The following is an 18247-nucleotide window of genomic DNA, read 5'->3' as shown; positions in this document are numbered from 1 at the left end:
CTGTGTAACAAATACACAGTATCCAGGGTTAGTGCACAATGTGACAAGATGGACCAGCTCAGATATTTTTATACTGTATTTTCTTTCCCCGTTATCATCCTTTTTCTCTTTCTTTATACTGCCTTTTATTTGAACTACATTTATATTAAATACATTTACAGTATAGTATACAGTTGTTTAAGATTGTTTTATTTAAAAAAAAAAAAAAAAGGATAATTAAAAATATATATATATTTCAGTAATTATTTTTTAACACATTCTAGGCGACCCCAAGGTTGAAAAACACTGATTTACGCACTAAAACCATGTAATGTGCCCTCGTCTACAAATGTAGAGTTAAAGCACAAACAGCTGGTGCTGAGATAATGCAATAAATTAACAGGCGAATTTGTTCTTACCGTTGCAGTGTAAATAAGAGGAAATGTAACAATAATGTTTTAATCAAAGTGTTACTTTTTAGGTCTTAGGGTTTTAAAATTGTCTAATGTCTATCTTCATATATCTAGACTAAATATATCAACACTTTCAAATGTTTTCTTGCACCCCACATGCCAACACTGAACTCATCCTGTTGTTTAAATGCCTCATTTACTCTATATTTAACTTAAGTATCTGTTAAAATGCCAACAAATATATTTAGCACAAATTCCCAACATATGCTCTTGTTTAAACACTCTTTTATTTTACATAAATACCGCCTGAAGCTCGTTTATGGATCAATAAATAATTACATTCGTCAGATAAACAGGCACATGACTTATTAGTTGTGGCCTAGGTGCCATATTTTCGTAAATCATTTTATCGTCCCTGTAGTAGTTGTTGAATGACAGTTTTGTAAGCACAACAATAAAGACCACACCGTGCACAGTTAGAAAATCAAAACAGGATTTTAAAAAAACTAAACAAAATCAGTACCATACACTGTCTGACAAGTTTGGCGAATAAATAAAAGTCTGTGTTCAGTGCATAATGTGCAAGACAAGATACATTCGTCGTTGTACGCCGTCTTCAGTCGTCGTTGTCAGAGCTGTCGGCTGGGTCGGTGTTGTGTGTCAGCATGTAGTTGTCCATGTCGATGGAGGGACAGTTGTGTATGGAGTAACGCAGACGCTCAGCGAGCACGGCCTGGCTCGTGTACGGAGGCAGACGGAGCAGGAAGAAGCAGGTCTGAGCAGTCGGGAGGCCGTTGATTGGCTGAAAGACAAGCTTTCATTAACGCTTTGTCCAGTTGTTTTAGTCTTCGGTCAGTGTATGTTTTGGTCATTGAATTTTTCGTTCAGAAAAGGAAATCTTATTTTCAAAAGTAACTAGGTATTTTAATGACTTTACTGCACAAAATATGAATCAGTAGACCTATTTCTATTCTTTTGGCATTTTCCACATTAATAATTTTATCATATGAAACTGTCTCTTCTCAAATCTTGTTTTATAATCTTTAACACTATGCACATCAAGCATGAACTAAAAGGGGAGGGAAACTCAACAAATGACTTGATTATGGGTGGGGCTTCTGAAGCAGTTAAGATATGCCTAGTCTACACTATAAAATCTCCAATGAACAATCTATGCTATGTTAACTAGCTACTCATTACTCAATATACCTCTCTATTCACTGTTCTGTCAATCAAACCTAGTCACCACAGAGTGTAGAGTCCACAGGTGCTAGTTTTTATAAAAGAGGCGGGGCTAATAGAGGTTGCTTGTGATGCAAGATGGTCCCAAAACATCACATGATCTTGTTTTCAGCCAATAGCAAAAATCCATTGTAATAGCTGGGTTACAACCCATAGAGGGCAGTCAACAGCACTACTTCATACACAAATACATTTGTATTCAGCAGAAACAAGTGGTTTTTGGATGTATTTACTCTTTAAATGCAACAGTTTCTGACTTATTCACTGCATTCAACCACATTCTTATAAAATAAAACAACTCTTTCTTCTATTAACTCGTTGTTTACCAATCATGCCGTGCCACTTACGTTATTGACTTATTAATTAATAACAATTAAAGCGCAATTATAATTGTAATTTGAAAAATGTGTTGCCGTCGTAATCGTAATTAAATTGTAATTGAGTTTAGATAATTGACTTTGTAATTGTGATTGCCATGAAAATTCTATAAAAATTGTCAATTAGAATTTATAAAAGTTCTACAGTTACAATTGTAGTTCATTAAAATATGTTCCATATCAAGCTTTCCCACATCTTACCATTTAAAAAAAAAAAGAAATCTAAGGGTACACTGACATAAAAAATGCTCAGACGCCAAACACCAAAAATATTAAAACCTATATTTGTATTGATTAGGAAGCCTAACAACGTAACCAATAGATAGGAAGAAATAAGATGATAGATATTTGTTTGTAGTGTATTTTACAGCTGATTTAGAAGCCGTTATCATAAGAGATGCTAACAGAAAGCTAACACAAGAGGAAGCAGGTTCACTTTTATCAGGTTATTTATTTTAGGCTCAGTTATTGTGATTGTAATTGAACTTTAGTAATTGAGAATGTAATTGTAATTGACTTTTTGAAAATAAAAAAATATCTGTAATTGAATTGTAATTGGGGACTGTAATCGTAATTGAAGATGGGTAATTGAAAGCGTAATTATAATTAAAAATGTAATTGACCCCAATCCTGGTTACTTCCATCCCTGTTGGTCTTACCCTGTCCACCTTGATGATCTGAAACTTCTGAGCGATATCTGCGGGGTTGGAGGGCAACCTGGACCTGCCGGAGACGAACCGCAGGAATAGAACTCGCTCCTCGTTAGTGAACTCTTCCAGGCTTTGCCAGAACCAGCCAACCAGCTGGTGGCTCTCTGTGATGTCACGGTAACGCACCACTTTCTTCAGCATCTCCACGGAGACCTCCGGCAGGCCGCAGACCAGCTGCTCCAGCTGCCGGGCCGTTAGCAGGGAGAGGAGGGGGACGGGGATGATGGTGGACATGCCCTCTCTGACTGCTGCCACCTGGACACAACACCATCACACTCGCCTTTGATTTCCACGACAACAACAACAACAAGGCTTCTGTGTAGTGTAGTGAGCACTAATGGAGACAGGTGGGTGTTAACAAAGGAGGCTCGTCTGTAACACATACAATAGTGCTGTATAGAGCCACTTCAGTTTTATTCTAATGTTCGACAGAACTAGAGCTTTGGATTTAGCTTTCTATGTGGGTGGAGATCCCTTTTATGCATAATTTGGTTCAATATTCTTAATTAGCTGCTTTCCACATGCCTAGGTGCTTCATTTTATAAACCCTACCTTAATACCATAAGCACTATACTGTATGTTATGATTATGGGCACAACGTAGTTTGATAGAAGCAGCAGCAGTTAGCAAGTGACTCATTTAGGTCTATGTTTTATATCACACAGGAAGTTGCATGCATTAACAGGAAATAAGGCTCAAGGGATAAAATAGATAAACATTAAAAAATGCTGATGTGATAGACCCGAACACTATGATGGATGTGATGTTCAATAAAATAGGGTTAGTCTTCATATAACATATGTAAGGGCCAGCAATACAATTTTAATACTAGTAATATTTGCGTTCATATTTTTCAAAAACAGGGTCAAGACCCACCTTTTCAAATGAGGTTTTAACTAATTATTTATTCATCTTAGGTTATTTTATGTTGTTTTTATAGCTTTAGGATTGTTATTTTGTGTTGTTTGATTGAATGAGTGATAAAAAAAAAAAATCCATATTTCTTTTTAGAATTAATAAATTTATCATAATTCGTATGTTTTATATTAGTTTAAAATGCATAATATTGGGATGATTCTTCACAGTGATTGAATGTAACATATGTCAATCATTTTTGTTAAGCCAAATATGTGATGGAAGCAACACAGTCTTTTGACCGTGCTTCAGACATTGTAACTTTCTGTTATTTTTGCAAGTAAAAAGTTTAAAAGCAGAAGGAGGTTATCATGTCTCATTGAAACTTGGTGTTAAAGATTCGTTTTACATGGTGGTACAAGAGATGGATGAGCCGAGTGCCATTATAACATAGATAAAACTTCAAAGGACAAATGATGTAAATTACAGATAATAGCAAAATAACCCCAATAAGCACCAATAAGTATTTTAAAGGCTGCTGTTTACAAAGTAAATATCTGCATCATGTTTCAAGGCTGACATTTGCAATATATCCATAATATTCTCTCCAAACCTGTGAGTCCATCTCATGCAGTCTGTAGTTTAAAGCTCTCTCCACATATTCTGTGCGGTTGGCAAAAGAGAGAGGGATGTTTTGACCTCCCGGAACAATGGGAACCAGCCTTCCCTCTGCACTGTGGGCCACAAACGAGTCCAGGGGAATCATCTTTAGACAGAAAGTTGAGGAAGAGATTTCAGTCAGATTTAAAGACAATAAATCTACACACGTAGCATTAATTCATTCATTTGCACGATATCTCACCACATGGAAGTTATCCTCAGTGATTCCACTGTTCTCGAGGTGAAGGATGCCCTGCAGGTTTCTGTACGTCAGTAGGTCCACTTCCTCCAGGTCGGGCCCTCCGAGCGGCATAGAGCAAAGCTGTTTCCACACCAAAGGAGCCAGATGCAAGTCCAGAGGTTTTTTGGTCCGGATGGCAACGGCCATGAGGACACCGAGGAAGCGAAACTGGACCATGTGATCATCGGAGCGTGCAGCGGGATTCAGTAGAAACCTGCAACCAAAAGAAGCAGAGTTACAGATTAATGAATGCATTAACCTTTTATAACACCCATAAAAATAAAGAAACAATTTCCCCATCCCCCTTTTTATTTTATTGTTAATTTAATCTTTTATTTAATTTTGTTTATTTTTATTTTATTATTTCAATTATTTATTTCTTTTTTAATTAAAATTTTATTTATTATTTTAATTACATTTTGTTTATTTATTTTTCTTTCATTGTTATTTTAATTCAATTGTTTAATTTTTTTATTTAAATGTATTTTATTTGAATTTTATTTAGTTATTTTAGTGTTAGTATTGTTTTATTAGCATTATTTATTTGTTCATGTTATTATTCCAAATGCCACTGTGCTCATCATTCATGTAACCCAATGTACTGGACGTCACAGTTACTCACTTGTACTTGTGACTTAATTTGGGCAAATGTATTTCTAATTTATTTGTATGTATAATTTTCTTATGTATATGTGTATGTAAATACATTATTATTATATTTGCATTATGGGAGTGGTGGCCTAGTGGTTAAGGACGCTGGACTTGTAATCGGAGGGTTGCCGGTTCAAGCCTCACCGGGGCCGTCACTGTGGGATGTTGAGCAAGTCCCTTAACCCCGAACTGCTCCCCAGGCGCCGCAAAATGGCTGCCGACTGCATCCTCAGGGATGGGTTAATTGCAGAAGACAAATTCCAATAATGTACTAACATTACATGGCCAATTAAAGGCGAAAGCCCGATTTAATCTTAATTTAATCTTTTTTTCTATTGTTACTATTTACCGTTTATGGTATTTGATTGTTATTACTGTTCCTATACTGTTGTTGTTTGACCCTCGTTTCAGGGCGTTGGGTTTAATTTCACTGTAAAAAAACAAAAAAGAATGAGCAATATGTGCATTGTGTATTATCTTTGTGTACCATTGTATTCCCAAACAAAAAGAAACTATTGCACCTGTCAGTGTTGGAGCCCACATCTGCAAAGCTGTTAGGAGTATGAATCAGAAGATCCACGACACCAGACTGCAGCTCCTGGAGCAAACAGACAAATAAAAAGTCAATGAATGTGACAGTAGTGTTTGTTTAAGGTCTTGTTTTAACCCACCTGACACATCTCAGTGATGGTGTCATCAAACACTCCACCAGCATCATCTGCTCCCTCTCCCACTAGCTTTACCTTCCAGGCTCGGGATGGCAGCCGCAACTCTAAAGGATTCAGACCGACAACCTGCTTGGCAATCTGGACAAAGATGGGTTTGCTCGAACGCCCTCTGTAAAAGAAAATAATTAAAAAAATTAAAGTTTCTATGGAAAAAGAGCACAAATATGCTCCTACTAATGCAGTGGTTCCCAACCTTTTTGGCTCGTGACCCCATTTTTACCGTATATCACGAATTTCTGACTTTATTTTCCTTCAAAATTAGTTTTTGATCCTGTTTGTTGTACAGTGTTACAAAAATATAGTAGCCAGGATTAGTGAACATTTATAATCAATTATATTTTTTTATTTATTTGTTATGTAATTTATCATTATTTATTTTAATTTTTCAATTGTTTTAACATTATATTATATTATTATACTCTAGATTTGTATTTGAGAAAGTAAGTGTATAATACAGTTGTTGAAGATTGTAAAAAAATTATTAGTGAACATTTATATTACATTACATGATTCAATTTTGTATTATATTATTAGATATATTTTTTTAATATTATATTATCATACTTTCAATTTGTATTTGAGAAAGTGAAAATATAGAATACAGTTGTTTTAAATTTGAAAATAATAATTCAAAAAAATTAATCAGTAACTTTTTTTTTAATCAATTATGAGACTTTTCAGGCAACCGCATTTAAATTCCAGGCGATCCCACACAGGGTCACGACCCCAAGGTTTAAAAACCCTATACTAACCTATTGCATTATAATAATTATTGTACATACTTTAAAACACCAATTAACAAGTGCATCATTACCGTGTGGAAATCCGTTTCACAGTGATTTGAGGTCCATATGTTTTGCCCTGGGTCATTGTTCTGCCTATTGTTCGGACTAAAGGCAGCATGTTGACCTTTGGTGAAAGCAGACCTCTGAGATCCCCTCGTATGATGGCTAACGTCCCTGAATTACAGCCTGAGGAAGAACCCTGGGTCTGCAAAATGCAAAGGAACTGTAGTTAATGCGGAGGAACTAGGAACAGGTTGTGCAATGGTGGCATTTGGTGATGTTTGAAGTCTTTTAATAAAAACAAAAGTAATTGAAAATACCTGAAGCTTGGCATCCAGATTGAGCAGCCTCCAGGATTTGTACATGAGGTCAGAGAAGCGGTAGAGCACCTTGAGGCGCATGCTGAGAACACTGGGGCTGCAGTCCTTCAGTGTGTTGTACTGAGGCGGGATTGACTGAGGAAGACCCAACTGGAAAATCCCAGAGCCACCTAATGAGGAAGCAGAGAGCAGAACAGTCCTCCGTCTGTGTCCTCATTGTGGAACGCAGGTTGTATAGTTGTGTGTTACAGGAGCTGCTGTGCCAGGGGTGTACCTGAGTTTCTAATGGAGGTAGATGGAGTGGTCCATGCTGAACTGTGACAGCGGCCAGCAGAGATCTGTCTTATATTTTTGCCTTGAAGAGAGGTTACCAATATCGGCTCCTTCACTGCGTTGGTGTGTCCGAGGCCAAGCTAAAACATAAAATACAGGCTAAAACGTGTAAGGCAGGGGCGTCAAACTCATTTTAGTTCAGGGGCCGACTATGGAGCAGCTCAATCTCAAGTGGGCCACAGATTTTATGTGGGAAAATTAGTAATTTCAACATTATTGTGCCCTAGTTTACACTTCTACGTATACATGAAACACTAAATATGTAAGATAATCCAAGCAGTAAGTGACAGATATCAATCCCAACAGTATCTTTACTTTAAATTTCCTACATTTTGTGACTGATTTCTATTTTATTAAGGGAGTTATTTAATTATTTGGGGAAAATTGAAGGATTTTTTGAGAATTTTGAGCTTTTTCAACAGTTTAACATTAAAAATGAGATATGCAATATAAGCAGCTCGAAAACTGTGACCCCTGCAAATATTGTTGTTTCATTTACACAATGATTCATGTTTTCTCTGTCATTTTTACTTCCTCTTGCAGGCCGCATTGGATACTCCAAAAGGGCCGAATTTGGCCTCCGGGCCATGAGTTTGACACATGCGTTGTAAGGTAAACTACTCTTATGATGTGTAGGTGTGTCATTTTTCATGAGGGATGTCTTTACCTGACCCTCACTGTTGCAGCCCCACACAAAGACGTCCCCAGTGGAAGAGAGGGCGAGCACATGCTCACAGCCAACAGCGATGTCCTCCATGAAGAGCCCCTCCAGGGACGGGACCACCTGAGGGCAGGATCTGTTCTTCAGCATGGAGTCCGGCAGACCAATCAGACGCTCTGAAAAGCATGCAAAGATACAGTTGTCATTCAACTGAACTGGTGCTTTTTGCATCAAGTGGATTCATTTTCAGAGAGCATTAAAAGCTTTAACAACTGAAACGTATGAGGTTTAAAAAGTCAAAATAAACAGAACTTAAACAAACCTTGTCCAAAAGTGTAAACGTGCCCATCACAGGCCAAGGCCACAGAAAACTGAGTTCCACAGCAGACCTTTTTAATTCCTCTGTTACAAAGTGACTCCACTCTCTAAGAACAGAAAACAATATTAATACAGTAGTTACAGGGTTCCTACAGCTTCAGTCAAATTAAGTTCAAGACTTTTTAATACTTTTTTTTGCCATTTGAACTGAAATTTAAGACCAACTTCACAGTAACACAATTGGGGGGGGGATGCTACATCAATTAAATAGAGTTAGGGTCAATTTTTCCAGTGTCTAGTGCAGATGTGCAACTGCTGCCGGCCCCAAAAGTAAACACACAAAATTGCGCAAAATGTCAATGACATTAAAATACACAAAAAATCAGAGTAAAATAATCAAAAGCACTGCAAGATGACTACAAAAATAGCTAGAAAACTATACAAATAAAAGCTATTAAGAAAAATCAACATTTGCCCATGTTATTAGAAGTTTCTACAAGCATGACGCGCATCTGTACAGAGTCCCGCTGCTACCACGTCACTGTTTTGTGGCTGGTTCCGCTGTCGTAATTGTCCGCTGTCGTCATTTTATCACCTTGATTTGCATGTTTGCATTCACAGCACATGTTTTGAATCGCTCCAGTGTAAATGTGCATAAATAACAACGTTCACTGACCTGAGGGTAGTATTTGGCTGTAGAAGACCCTGTTCCCAATTTACCATAATCCCCATCTCCAAATGCCCACACAACCATGCCATCCAGTGAAACCACCAAAGTGTGGTTGAGCCCACAGGACACCTGATGAAAAGCGTAACCAAGTTATCTTGCAAAGAATAGGTCAAAGTAGATGTTCAAGCAAAAGCTGTGAGTTTCTCACCTGTCCGACATGGTACCCCTCGAGGGCTGACACCCTTTCAGGAAGCATCTTATTGGACGTTGACCTCTGACCTAGACGGCCAGATTCTCCACTGCCAAAGGTGAAAAGTTTCCCGTCTGCAGTGACCACAGCCGAGTGCCGGAAGCCACATGCAAGCTGGCAAAGACAAGTATGATGGAGACATTGAATCACACCCAAACAAACTGAATAAAAAAAGCACTGAAAAAGCGCAAACCTTCACCAAGTGCCAAATATCCAGAAATCCGCAGTTATCTGGATCAGTGATAATTCACACTTTAAAGGCATCCCCATTAACAACAATACAGTAGGTCCAAATGTATGGGCACCACCATTATTTCAAAATATCCAAATAAAATACGCAAACTAATCCAATCCGGATGAAACAAGTGATTAAGGAACCAACCCAACATAACTCAGTCAAATTTCATAAATATCGGGCGACCGTGGGACAGTGGTAGAGTGGGTCGTCCAATAATCAAAAGGTTAGAGACTCGAATCCCGCTCTAGGAAAATCATTGTCGTTGTATCCTTTAACCACATTGCCTTGTATGAATGGGTATAAATTGTGGATGAATGTTGGTGGTGGTCAGACGGGCCGTAGATGCGAAATGGCATATGTGGCAACAATGTAGCTTACCACCACCAGTATGAGTGACTGGTGTGAATAATGGTTTCTGTACGCGCTTTGAGTCTATAAATCTAAGCCATTCTTATTGATATCATTCAATTACATGTGATGAATTATTGAAATTTCACTAATAATGAGAGGTTTTTTGATTATTCAAACTGATCCAGAATCCGTAGATTGATCCGGATTCCCGTCAAGATTTAGTGGAATCTTCCATGGCATAAGGTCAAAGTTGGTCAAAACTTTGTCAAAAGTAATTTTGAAGTGATCCAGCTAAAAAACAACAACAAATATATAAACACCAGTGAAAAATATTAACATTACCTTTTTGACAAAGGTCTAAAAAACAAAACAAAAAAAAAAACAAAAACAAATGCACACGTCACTTACACAGAGTTTGTTAAGGATCCAATTCAAAAATAACTTCTGATCTTAGCAACATGAAACTTTGACACTTTAAAGAACCTCAGAGTATTACCTGAATCACTTCCTCCCCTTGTACGGCCTCTATTTGCTTCGGTCGTCTCTGTCTTTCACTGTTGCCGTGACCCAGTTTGCCAAAATCGCCATCTCCCCAGCTGAACACCTCTCCGGTTTCAGTCAGGGCCATTGAGTGTCCATCGGACCCACAGGAGGTCACCAGCTGTGTCACCACGTACCCTAACCACAAAAAAAAAAAAAGAGAGAGCTACACTTCACATCATGAGACAGAAACCCTCTTTTTTAAGTTTATTTTTTTCAGTTATGACAAGTATTTAAATTGTAATTTTAAATATCCAAATGACATTTTGCTTGATTTGTGTCCCAAAGTCTAACCAGAGAATCTAAGAACCATTCCCCTTGAGGAAGGTTGTACCTTGGAAAGCAGAGATGATAGTGGGGACATAAAGGTCATCAGAATTCCCCTGGCCCAGCCTGCCATACTGTCCTTCTCCTACAGCAAGGACGCTCCCATTGGACTGGAGCAGAAAGGTGCAGTTCTGACCGCACACAACCTGAATAACAAAGGAATACATCCAAAATAGGAAACATGAAAAAAAAAAAATAAAAAATACGTGACGACCTACAGTACCTGTTGTGTTTGTAGCAGAGAGGAAGCCAGTGTGGGCATCAGGAGGTTTGTTCCCATTCCTGCCAACTGTCCATAACGTCCATTCCCCCACAGATACACGTCACTTTTTCCACCATGTTGCCAGTCCTATGAAACACAAGTACATTTACTGCCAATTTAAAAAACACAAAAAAACAACAAAGAAAAAAACAATTATCTGTGGAGATTATTTACTTCTGGTCTGCTTGTGGCCCACGACATGAGCTGCTCATCCATTCTAAAGCTCCAATTACTGTTGTCCTAGAAAACAAGTCAGAAAATACAAATGTCAGAGAGTCTCGTGTAGCACAACAGTGATACGTTCAGGGGTGGACTGGCCATCTGGCGTAAGGGGCATCGTCCCGGTGGGCTGTCGACCCTAAGTGGGTCGGTCAGGTACGCTACATTTCTTTGACGAGCAAGTAGAGGCAGACATGGTAACAGAAGGAACAAAAATGGTCTAAAAGTGACAAAAATATGGCAAGAAAAAAGTGTAAAGTGACTAAAATGGGCAAAAAGCAGTCAAGAATGGCCAAAAACTGAGCAAATAAAGAGGAACCAGGTGGTATTTAATGGTAAAGAGTAGTTTTAATGAGCAAAAATGTGGAACAAAAGAGGCAAAATGTAGAGGGAAAAGGAACCAAGTGGTATTTATAGCTTATTTGGATAAAAAGTGGCCAGAAAAATTAAAAAAGGACAAAAATTGGATAAAACTGTCAAAAAGAACTTGCTAAAATGGACAAAAAAAAGGAAAAGGAAGTTGCAAAATTGCCAAAGAATACAGGTAAAAAAAGGTCCCTCTTTTAAGGTTTTCTGGGGGGAAAATAATTAAATTTAAGACAAGTTGCGCATCACTGATTCTCCATGGTGTCTGCTGATAATGTAGTGGGCTGGTCTGGACAGAAAATGCAAGGGCTGGATTTTTTTCCCAGTCCACCCCTGGATAAGTTTAAACTTTTTTTGCAAAAAGAAATTGAAAGAAGCTGAAAACAGCCTTTAGTAAAAAAAAAAAAAAAAAAAAAAAAAAGAAAAAGAAAATAAATAAACAACAGCCAACTCGTGGATCCGCTGCACAAAAGTGACTTTATTCACAGGGCTGGAGACAAGTTAGTATTAACTTAGGCACAATTGAAGACATTCATGAAAACCCACAGCTGAAGCTTGTTCTAAAGAAAGGACAAATCTTCCCCTGGTGATCTAGAAAAACTCTCTAAAGTCAAGAGTGGGTCAAGAATGCTGTTTGTATTTTTATTGTAAAGGGAAAAAAATGTTGAAGGTTCGTAAACACCAACCAAGAGTAAGCAGCTGGTTTTTTTATGAGACGGACTGTAACTACTCACCAGAGCATTGCTCATTTCAGGGTTTTGCAACTCGTGAAATTCTGAAACAATGAAAGCTTCTGGGAAGACTGCGCCATTGGCAATTGCCTCTGCGCTCCGTATGGTAGTGGCGTAGATGAAAAGCCAGCTCCACTCTGAGGGGCAGGGGTGAGTGTCGGGGTGGATGTGGTGTGGAGGGCGTGGGTAAGAGCACAGATGCTTCTCCAAAGATAAAGCGACCGTCAAAGAGGCCAGACTCTGCAGGAAGGCACTGTGAATGAGCTGATCCCCAGCGGACACATGGGTCTGGAAGAAAGAGAAATGTTTTACATCGCATCTCTGCTGGGGCTAATTAAACAGGTGAAACAGAAACCAGGGACTATAATGACCTGCTCATAGCTGTATTGCTCCTGCAACAACAAAGGCAACCTCTCCAGGAAGACGGCTAAACAGGGAGCTCGATTGAGACCCAAAATGTTGCGGCTTCGTAGAACCATTCGAGAGGAAGCCAGCACGTGATTTTGACGGATCCAGTCAGGAGTGCAACAGATTACCAAAACATCCTAGAAAAGGACACAACTGCTGTTTATGAAATATGCACTGCGAAACGACAAAACGATAGAAACGGAAACAATCAAGCTTTCCAGAAAAAAATATTCCAACAAACCTTTGACATCCCGAAGCAGGCGACCACACCCAGGTTTGGGATCCAGGTTGTACTTACAACAGAGCCCAAACCTGTAACCGTTTGCAACACTGAGCCATCCTGAGAAAATCAGAAAGATAATGACTAGGGATGTAACGATTCACTCAACTCCCGATACGATTCGATTCACGATACTGGGTTCACGATACGATTCTCTCACGATTTATTTTACATAATGGAACTGTAGACAAATTTTTTTTTTTCGGAAAAAAACTAGAAAATGCTGTACTATTTTCCTTTTATTTTTCATTGTCAAAAGAATTCCTTGATAAACTATTCAAAACAATGCAATTTAACTAAAAATAAATCTTGAATGAAATAAATAAAGGAATAATACAAATGAAAATGAAGCCTATTAATTTAAATTCTGGTTCTATAATAAACAATGCAAAACTGCAAAATAGTTCTTTTTCTTTTAAAAGTGCAACTGAAAATGTATTTTGTGCCTTAACAATTGGACTTTTACGTCATATTTGTTTGGACCAGCAGAGGGCGCATGCAGATATCTTGCAGTGAAGAAGAGAAGCTATGCTAGCAGACAGAGCTAATAGAAAAGCGTGACTTTTACAGATATTCAAGTAATATTACAGATATTCTTTCGGTGCTAAAGGGGTAATGAATCATTTATTAACATATTTAAGAGTAGAAGGCAGCCAGAAAGAAAGTATTAGCAGATTCCGCCCGCCGCCTACACTTGTGGATAGCGCCCTCTGCTGGTTAAAAAAAGTACTGCGTTTCAATTTTCAGAAAATCGATATCAACCGTGATACCTATGAATCGATTTTTAACTGCCTTACGATTAATCGTTACATCCCTAATAATGACCTAAAATAGCAAACTTTACCTGAATTATTGTTAGCATTTCAGTCATGAGTAAAAGTACGGTGACCATACGTCCGGATATTCCCGGACATGTCCTCATTTAACGTCTTGTCCGGACCATCCGGCCGGATTTTACAAAGTCAACAAGATATCCGGGTTTCTCAGGGACCCTGAATGCATCTAGGGGAACATGTTAATTGAAATAACCGTAACGCCGCTAACATTTGCTCTATCGGAGAATTTCCTGCAGTTTCTTAGAGCTAAGGAGTTGCTCTTACGGCCAGTATCATCATGTCATTACGTTAAGTTTACGCACACGTGACAGAATCATTAAAGATTCTGCTTTGTTTTGACAAAATTGTCACACGAGGAAAAGAGAAGAGAGACTAAAGTCCAAGATGGATTGAAGGAGAGCAAATACTGGTGGATTTAATTAAAAATATCAGAAGAAAGACCTTCCTGGATGAAAAAAACTCTATGGAGGTTCAGAGAGGGGTTTGAAAACGAAGGAGACCTCATCACCTCCCGACCCCACAGTCTATGCAAAACTTTCAGTTATTTATCATCTATTTCAATTTTTAGGAGGAGATGTTTCTAATTGTTTCAATGATTGAGAAATTTTAACAGTGTTTATATGAAATTTTTCAAGGAAAGATTGTTGTAATGCATAATAAAGGTGATTGACCAGTCATTTTTTTGTGTCTTAGTTATAAAGAGAGAAATTTGTAATTGTAATTTGTAAACCTTATCGACAATAACAACTTATTCATGTACTATATTGTATTTTGCTCTTTCAAGGTCAATAAAAAAAAAATTTGAGTATGTTGAGGTCGACCCAAATGTCCTCTTTATTTGAAATCCAAATATAGTCACCCCAGTGAAAGCAAACAAATCCTAAATCCTGACCTGGAGGGACCAAACGTTGAGTAGTCCTCCTATCCCTCCTGAAACCAGTGCCAGCCCACTGGAGCAGAATGAAAGGGATTTCACAGCTGTGATGTGCCCGTGAAGAACAAACGCACACTTTGCACCATTGTGCTACGAAAAGGAAGAAGAAAAATGACGTTTTGAAACATTGTTGGGGTTTTGGGTAAGCAGACTGTAAAAGTAGCTGCTTTAGCAAATGAGCCAAACTCACTTTGACTTCAGTGGTTTTCTTCCTGCTGGTAGAGCTGGTCAATATCGTGGGCAAAATAACAACAGTGCCCCCCTGTGGCAGTATCCAGACATAGATGGAGCCATTTTGACATCCTCTACAGAAGAAAAAAAACAAGATTTATGTATGTAAAAACAATCAAAGCTGTTTTAAAATGACACAAAATGTAAACCTAGAGAAAAATGATGAGGGAGAAGTTGGACTCACACAGCCAGCATGAGTTGTGGATCTGGGGCTCTCCCAGCGAGCGGGCACCATTCACAGACATTAACCGTGCTGGTGTGGAGGAGCGAGTAAAGGGTGACCCAGGCTCCCCCGGAGCGTCCCAATATCTTCACTGCTTCTGACCGACCCAAACAACACAACAAGTGTCCCGTAGGGTCCCATTTCACAGAAGTGACGCCAGTCTTTTATGTTAAAAGAGAAATACACATAAGAGAAGTAAGAGGCTGAGAGAATACATGGGGTGCAGACTTCACTGAATGTTCTTACCTGGAAAAGAGGGAGCACCACAGGCTGATCGCTCTCATGTGCCTCAGTTGATGACAAAAGGATCACACCGCTGGGATAACCCACAGCAAAAGTTCTGTCCTCACTGTGCCAGGCTACACAATGAGGCTCTGAATACAGAAATAAAATATTAACTGTATAGTTGTTGAGTTTTCTTCCAAAATAAAACTTGAAGCAACACATAAATTTCCATTTAAAACAGTGGTTTCCAACCTTTTTCTTGTCGTGACCCCATTTTTTTATATTACAAATTTCTGGCCACCCCAGAGACTTTTTTTTTCTCTCTCAACAGTGAGTTTTTTTTTTTATCATTTTTGTTATACTGGGTTACAAATACAGAGTAGCCAAGATTAGTGCACAAACTGACATGATGCGCCAGCTCAGCAGTGTACACGAGCAGTGTAAAGATTTATCGATCTAGATAGATTAATGGATTGTTTGATCAGTGATTTAGTCAAATCAATCTAAAGTATAAATATTGATATACAGTACATCACCATTTTGCCTTCCACTTTAATTTTTTTTTTTTTAACTGGTGAGAAAAAACGTTTTTCATGTAAATGCCTTACACATTTAGCAATAAAATTCTCAAAATGTAGCAATATTGTGTTTTTATTCTTTAATGTGAAAAAAAATATTGTTTGATATCAATCGAAGGCCTCTAAACCGAATCAAATCGAAATCGGATCGTGGCAGGTTTTGTGAGAAAGACCTGATCGTTGTTCTGATCATCAATATCGTATCGTATCAGAATGAAACAGGTGATTTACACCCTACTTTACACTGCATTTTATTTGAACTGAATTTATATTTGAAAAAGTGAAAGTATAGATAACAGTTTTTTGAGATTGTGTGTGGTATTTTAATTTAAAAACAAATAAGTATTTAAGCGCTTTGTATCTATTTCTGTGCTATTATGTATTGCTTTGGTAACTGTGCACAATAATAAATAATTAATTAAAAAATATAATTCTAATCAGTATTTTAATTTTTTTTAATTTTTATTAGAATTTTCAGGAAAAACCATGATTTAAAACATTTAATACTCATTGACACAAATAACACTTCAGTGAACGTAATTCAAGTCCCTACATGACGTGTTTGGACCCCAAATACAATCATATGTGAAGACAACAACACTGAGTGAAATCCTCTCCTCACCTTCGTTCCTTTGACACAAGGCGAGTTCGGTGCTCTTCACAATCAGATCCTGTTCATGCATCGTGACCTGCATCCAGCAGAGGGAGCCGTCCAGCCGTCCCACCAGCAGACTTTCAGTAAATCTGTTAAAACAGTCGACTGGCTGATCCAGGAGCCACAGGCTGAGTGTCTGAGTCCAGCAAAGAGCCGTGACCCGGGAGCTCTGGGCCTCCACGTGACACAGGGATCCTGGAGGATGGCAGCAACAGTAACACATACAATTATACATTTCAGGCATGACGTATTTTTGCTGTAACCCCTCATCTGAGGATGTTGCCACATTATGTTGATAAGAAAGAAACTAAATATAATAAAACCTGTATAAGCCTTATTTTTCTCTAAATACAGAGATGCACTGTATGGTGAAATTAGGAACATAAAAAAAAGTGTTTCTTGCATAAACAGATGAAATCATATTTACCTTCCTGCCTTAACTAATTAAAAGAAGGAGACTTAAATACATTTTTAGGCAAATGCATTCACCTCTCATGTTCATGATGTTGATGTGTTTGTTCTCAGTGGTAACCAAAAAGTTTCCTCCTGTACTCCAGTAAACAGGCGACATGTTAGGACTTCTGCATGTCCTCTCGCCGCTTGATCTGTCGCTTTTACTGAAAGCACAAAGTCAGACAATCTTATCTTTGTCCTCTGCAGGATTCACAAACTCAAAAATATATATACTGAATATTTCATTTTTTTCAGTTTTTCCCCCCAAAAAATAAATAATGGAAGAATAAATAATTATAAAAATATATTTATGATCATGAAATTTAATTCAACTGTTATAGACTTCTTATGAAGCAGCATGTGTATTTAAATGACTGATAAAAAGTAAAAAGGTCCACCTGGTAACAGTGGAGAAAGTGGCCTGTAACTCTACAGTGTTCTGGCTGATGCTCCACAGCTGCACCACTTTGTCCAAAGAACAAGTAGCCAATAAATTCTGACCACTGCTCCAGTAACAGCTGGCAACCTGAGAGAAAAAACATTGTTCAAGGAATCAGGGCTTCGTAAGTATAGAAATACAATCATCCAAGTGTGCACAAACAAATAATCAGTGCACCTTATTGTAATGTCCCTCCAGTCTCTTGAGAGGACATTTGCGTAGGTCTCCAGCCAGATCGCTGTATGTTTGTGAACGACTGGGAATCTCTGCTCCAGTGACGGCCAACGCCTGCACCAGTTGCTGCGCTGCCCACTGACGATGTTTGCTGCTCAGCCTGGCAGACAGGACGCAGGCCGCCAGTGCGTTAGCCAGCTCCAAAGGACCCACTCGGACACTCAGGTGAGGCAGAGGAGAGAGGGGCGGATTTCCTGAATCTATATGAACACACACGAGTGTAGAGTTTAGAGTAGTGGTTCCCAAACAGGGGTACGCGTACCTTAGGGCAGGGGTTCTCAACTGGTCTCACCCTGGGATCCACATTTTGTCAATAAATCTCGAAACCCTTTTTTTTTTTAAGAATTCAATTAATGAAATTTCGTTTTTCAAAAATAGCTGTTTAAAACACATATGTTTTTTAAAACTTAGATTTATATATTTTCCTGTGCAACATGCATTTCACAGCATGCCTTTCAAAATAAAAGTTTCTTTAAAAGACAAGTCCAACGTGAGAGACCTTAAGTATTTATTTATTTTTGACC

General features: G+C 38.3%; 1 protein-coding gene across 1 annotated transcript in view; it reads right to left on the bottom strand.

Annotated features, from left to right (window-relative positions):
* Window positions 1-681: 681 nt before the first annotated feature.
* LOC114472820 (probable E3 ubiquitin-protein ligase HERC1) overlaps window positions 682-18247 on the bottom strand; it is a 68279-nt gene continuing 50713 nt past the window's right edge. The window contains exons 53-80 of the mRNA XM_028462079.1: window positions 17667-17923; window positions 17449-17576; window positions 17087-17214; window positions 16565-16792; window positions 15386-15513; window positions 15101-15300; window positions 14876-14990; window positions 14644-14775; window positions 12877-12975; window positions 12599-12772; window positions 12231-12515; window positions 11086-11151; window positions 10873-10998; window positions 10657-10795; window positions 10279-10460; window positions 9152-9307; window positions 8950-9072; window positions 8278-8380; window positions 7962-8131; window positions 7236-7374; window positions 6962-7131; window positions 6671-6846; window positions 5800-5965; window positions 5650-5726; window positions 4439-4691; window positions 4190-4342; window positions 2671-2976; window positions 682-1194 (exon numbers count right to left, since the gene is read on the bottom strand). Coding sequence (XP_028317880.1) covers window positions 1009-1194; window positions 2671-2976; window positions 4190-4342; window positions 4439-4691; window positions 5650-5726; window positions 5800-5965; window positions 6671-6846; window positions 6962-7131; window positions 7236-7374; window positions 7962-8131; window positions 8278-8380; window positions 8950-9072; window positions 9152-9307; window positions 10279-10460; window positions 10657-10795; window positions 10873-10998; window positions 11086-11151; window positions 12231-12515; window positions 12599-12772; window positions 12877-12975; window positions 14644-14775; window positions 14876-14990; window positions 15101-15300; window positions 15386-15513; window positions 16565-16792; window positions 17087-17214; window positions 17449-17576; window positions 17667-17923 — 4565 coding nt within the window. The 3' untranslated portion in view covers window positions 682-1008. The remainder of the gene's footprint in view (window positions 1195-2670; window positions 2977-4189; window positions 4343-4438; window positions 4692-5649; window positions 5727-5799; window positions 5966-6670; window positions 6847-6961; window positions 7132-7235; window positions 7375-7961; window positions 8132-8277; window positions 8381-8949; window positions 9073-9151; window positions 9308-10278; window positions 10461-10656; window positions 10796-10872; window positions 10999-11085; window positions 11152-12230; window positions 12516-12598; window positions 12773-12876; window positions 12976-14643; window positions 14776-14875; window positions 14991-15100; window positions 15301-15385; window positions 15514-16564; window positions 16793-17086; window positions 17215-17448; window positions 17577-17666; window positions 17924-18247) is intronic.

This window comes from Gouania willdenowi, chromosome 12 (assembly GCF_900634775.1).
Source record: "Gouania willdenowi chromosome 12, fGouWil2.1, whole genome shotgun sequence".
Lineage (NCBI taxonomy): Eukaryota > Metazoa > Chordata > Actinopteri > Blenniiformes > Gobiesocidae > Gouania > Gouania willdenowi.
The sequence above is the reverse complement of the archived record's forward strand: the minus strand, read 5'-3'. Positions and strand labels throughout refer to the sequence as shown.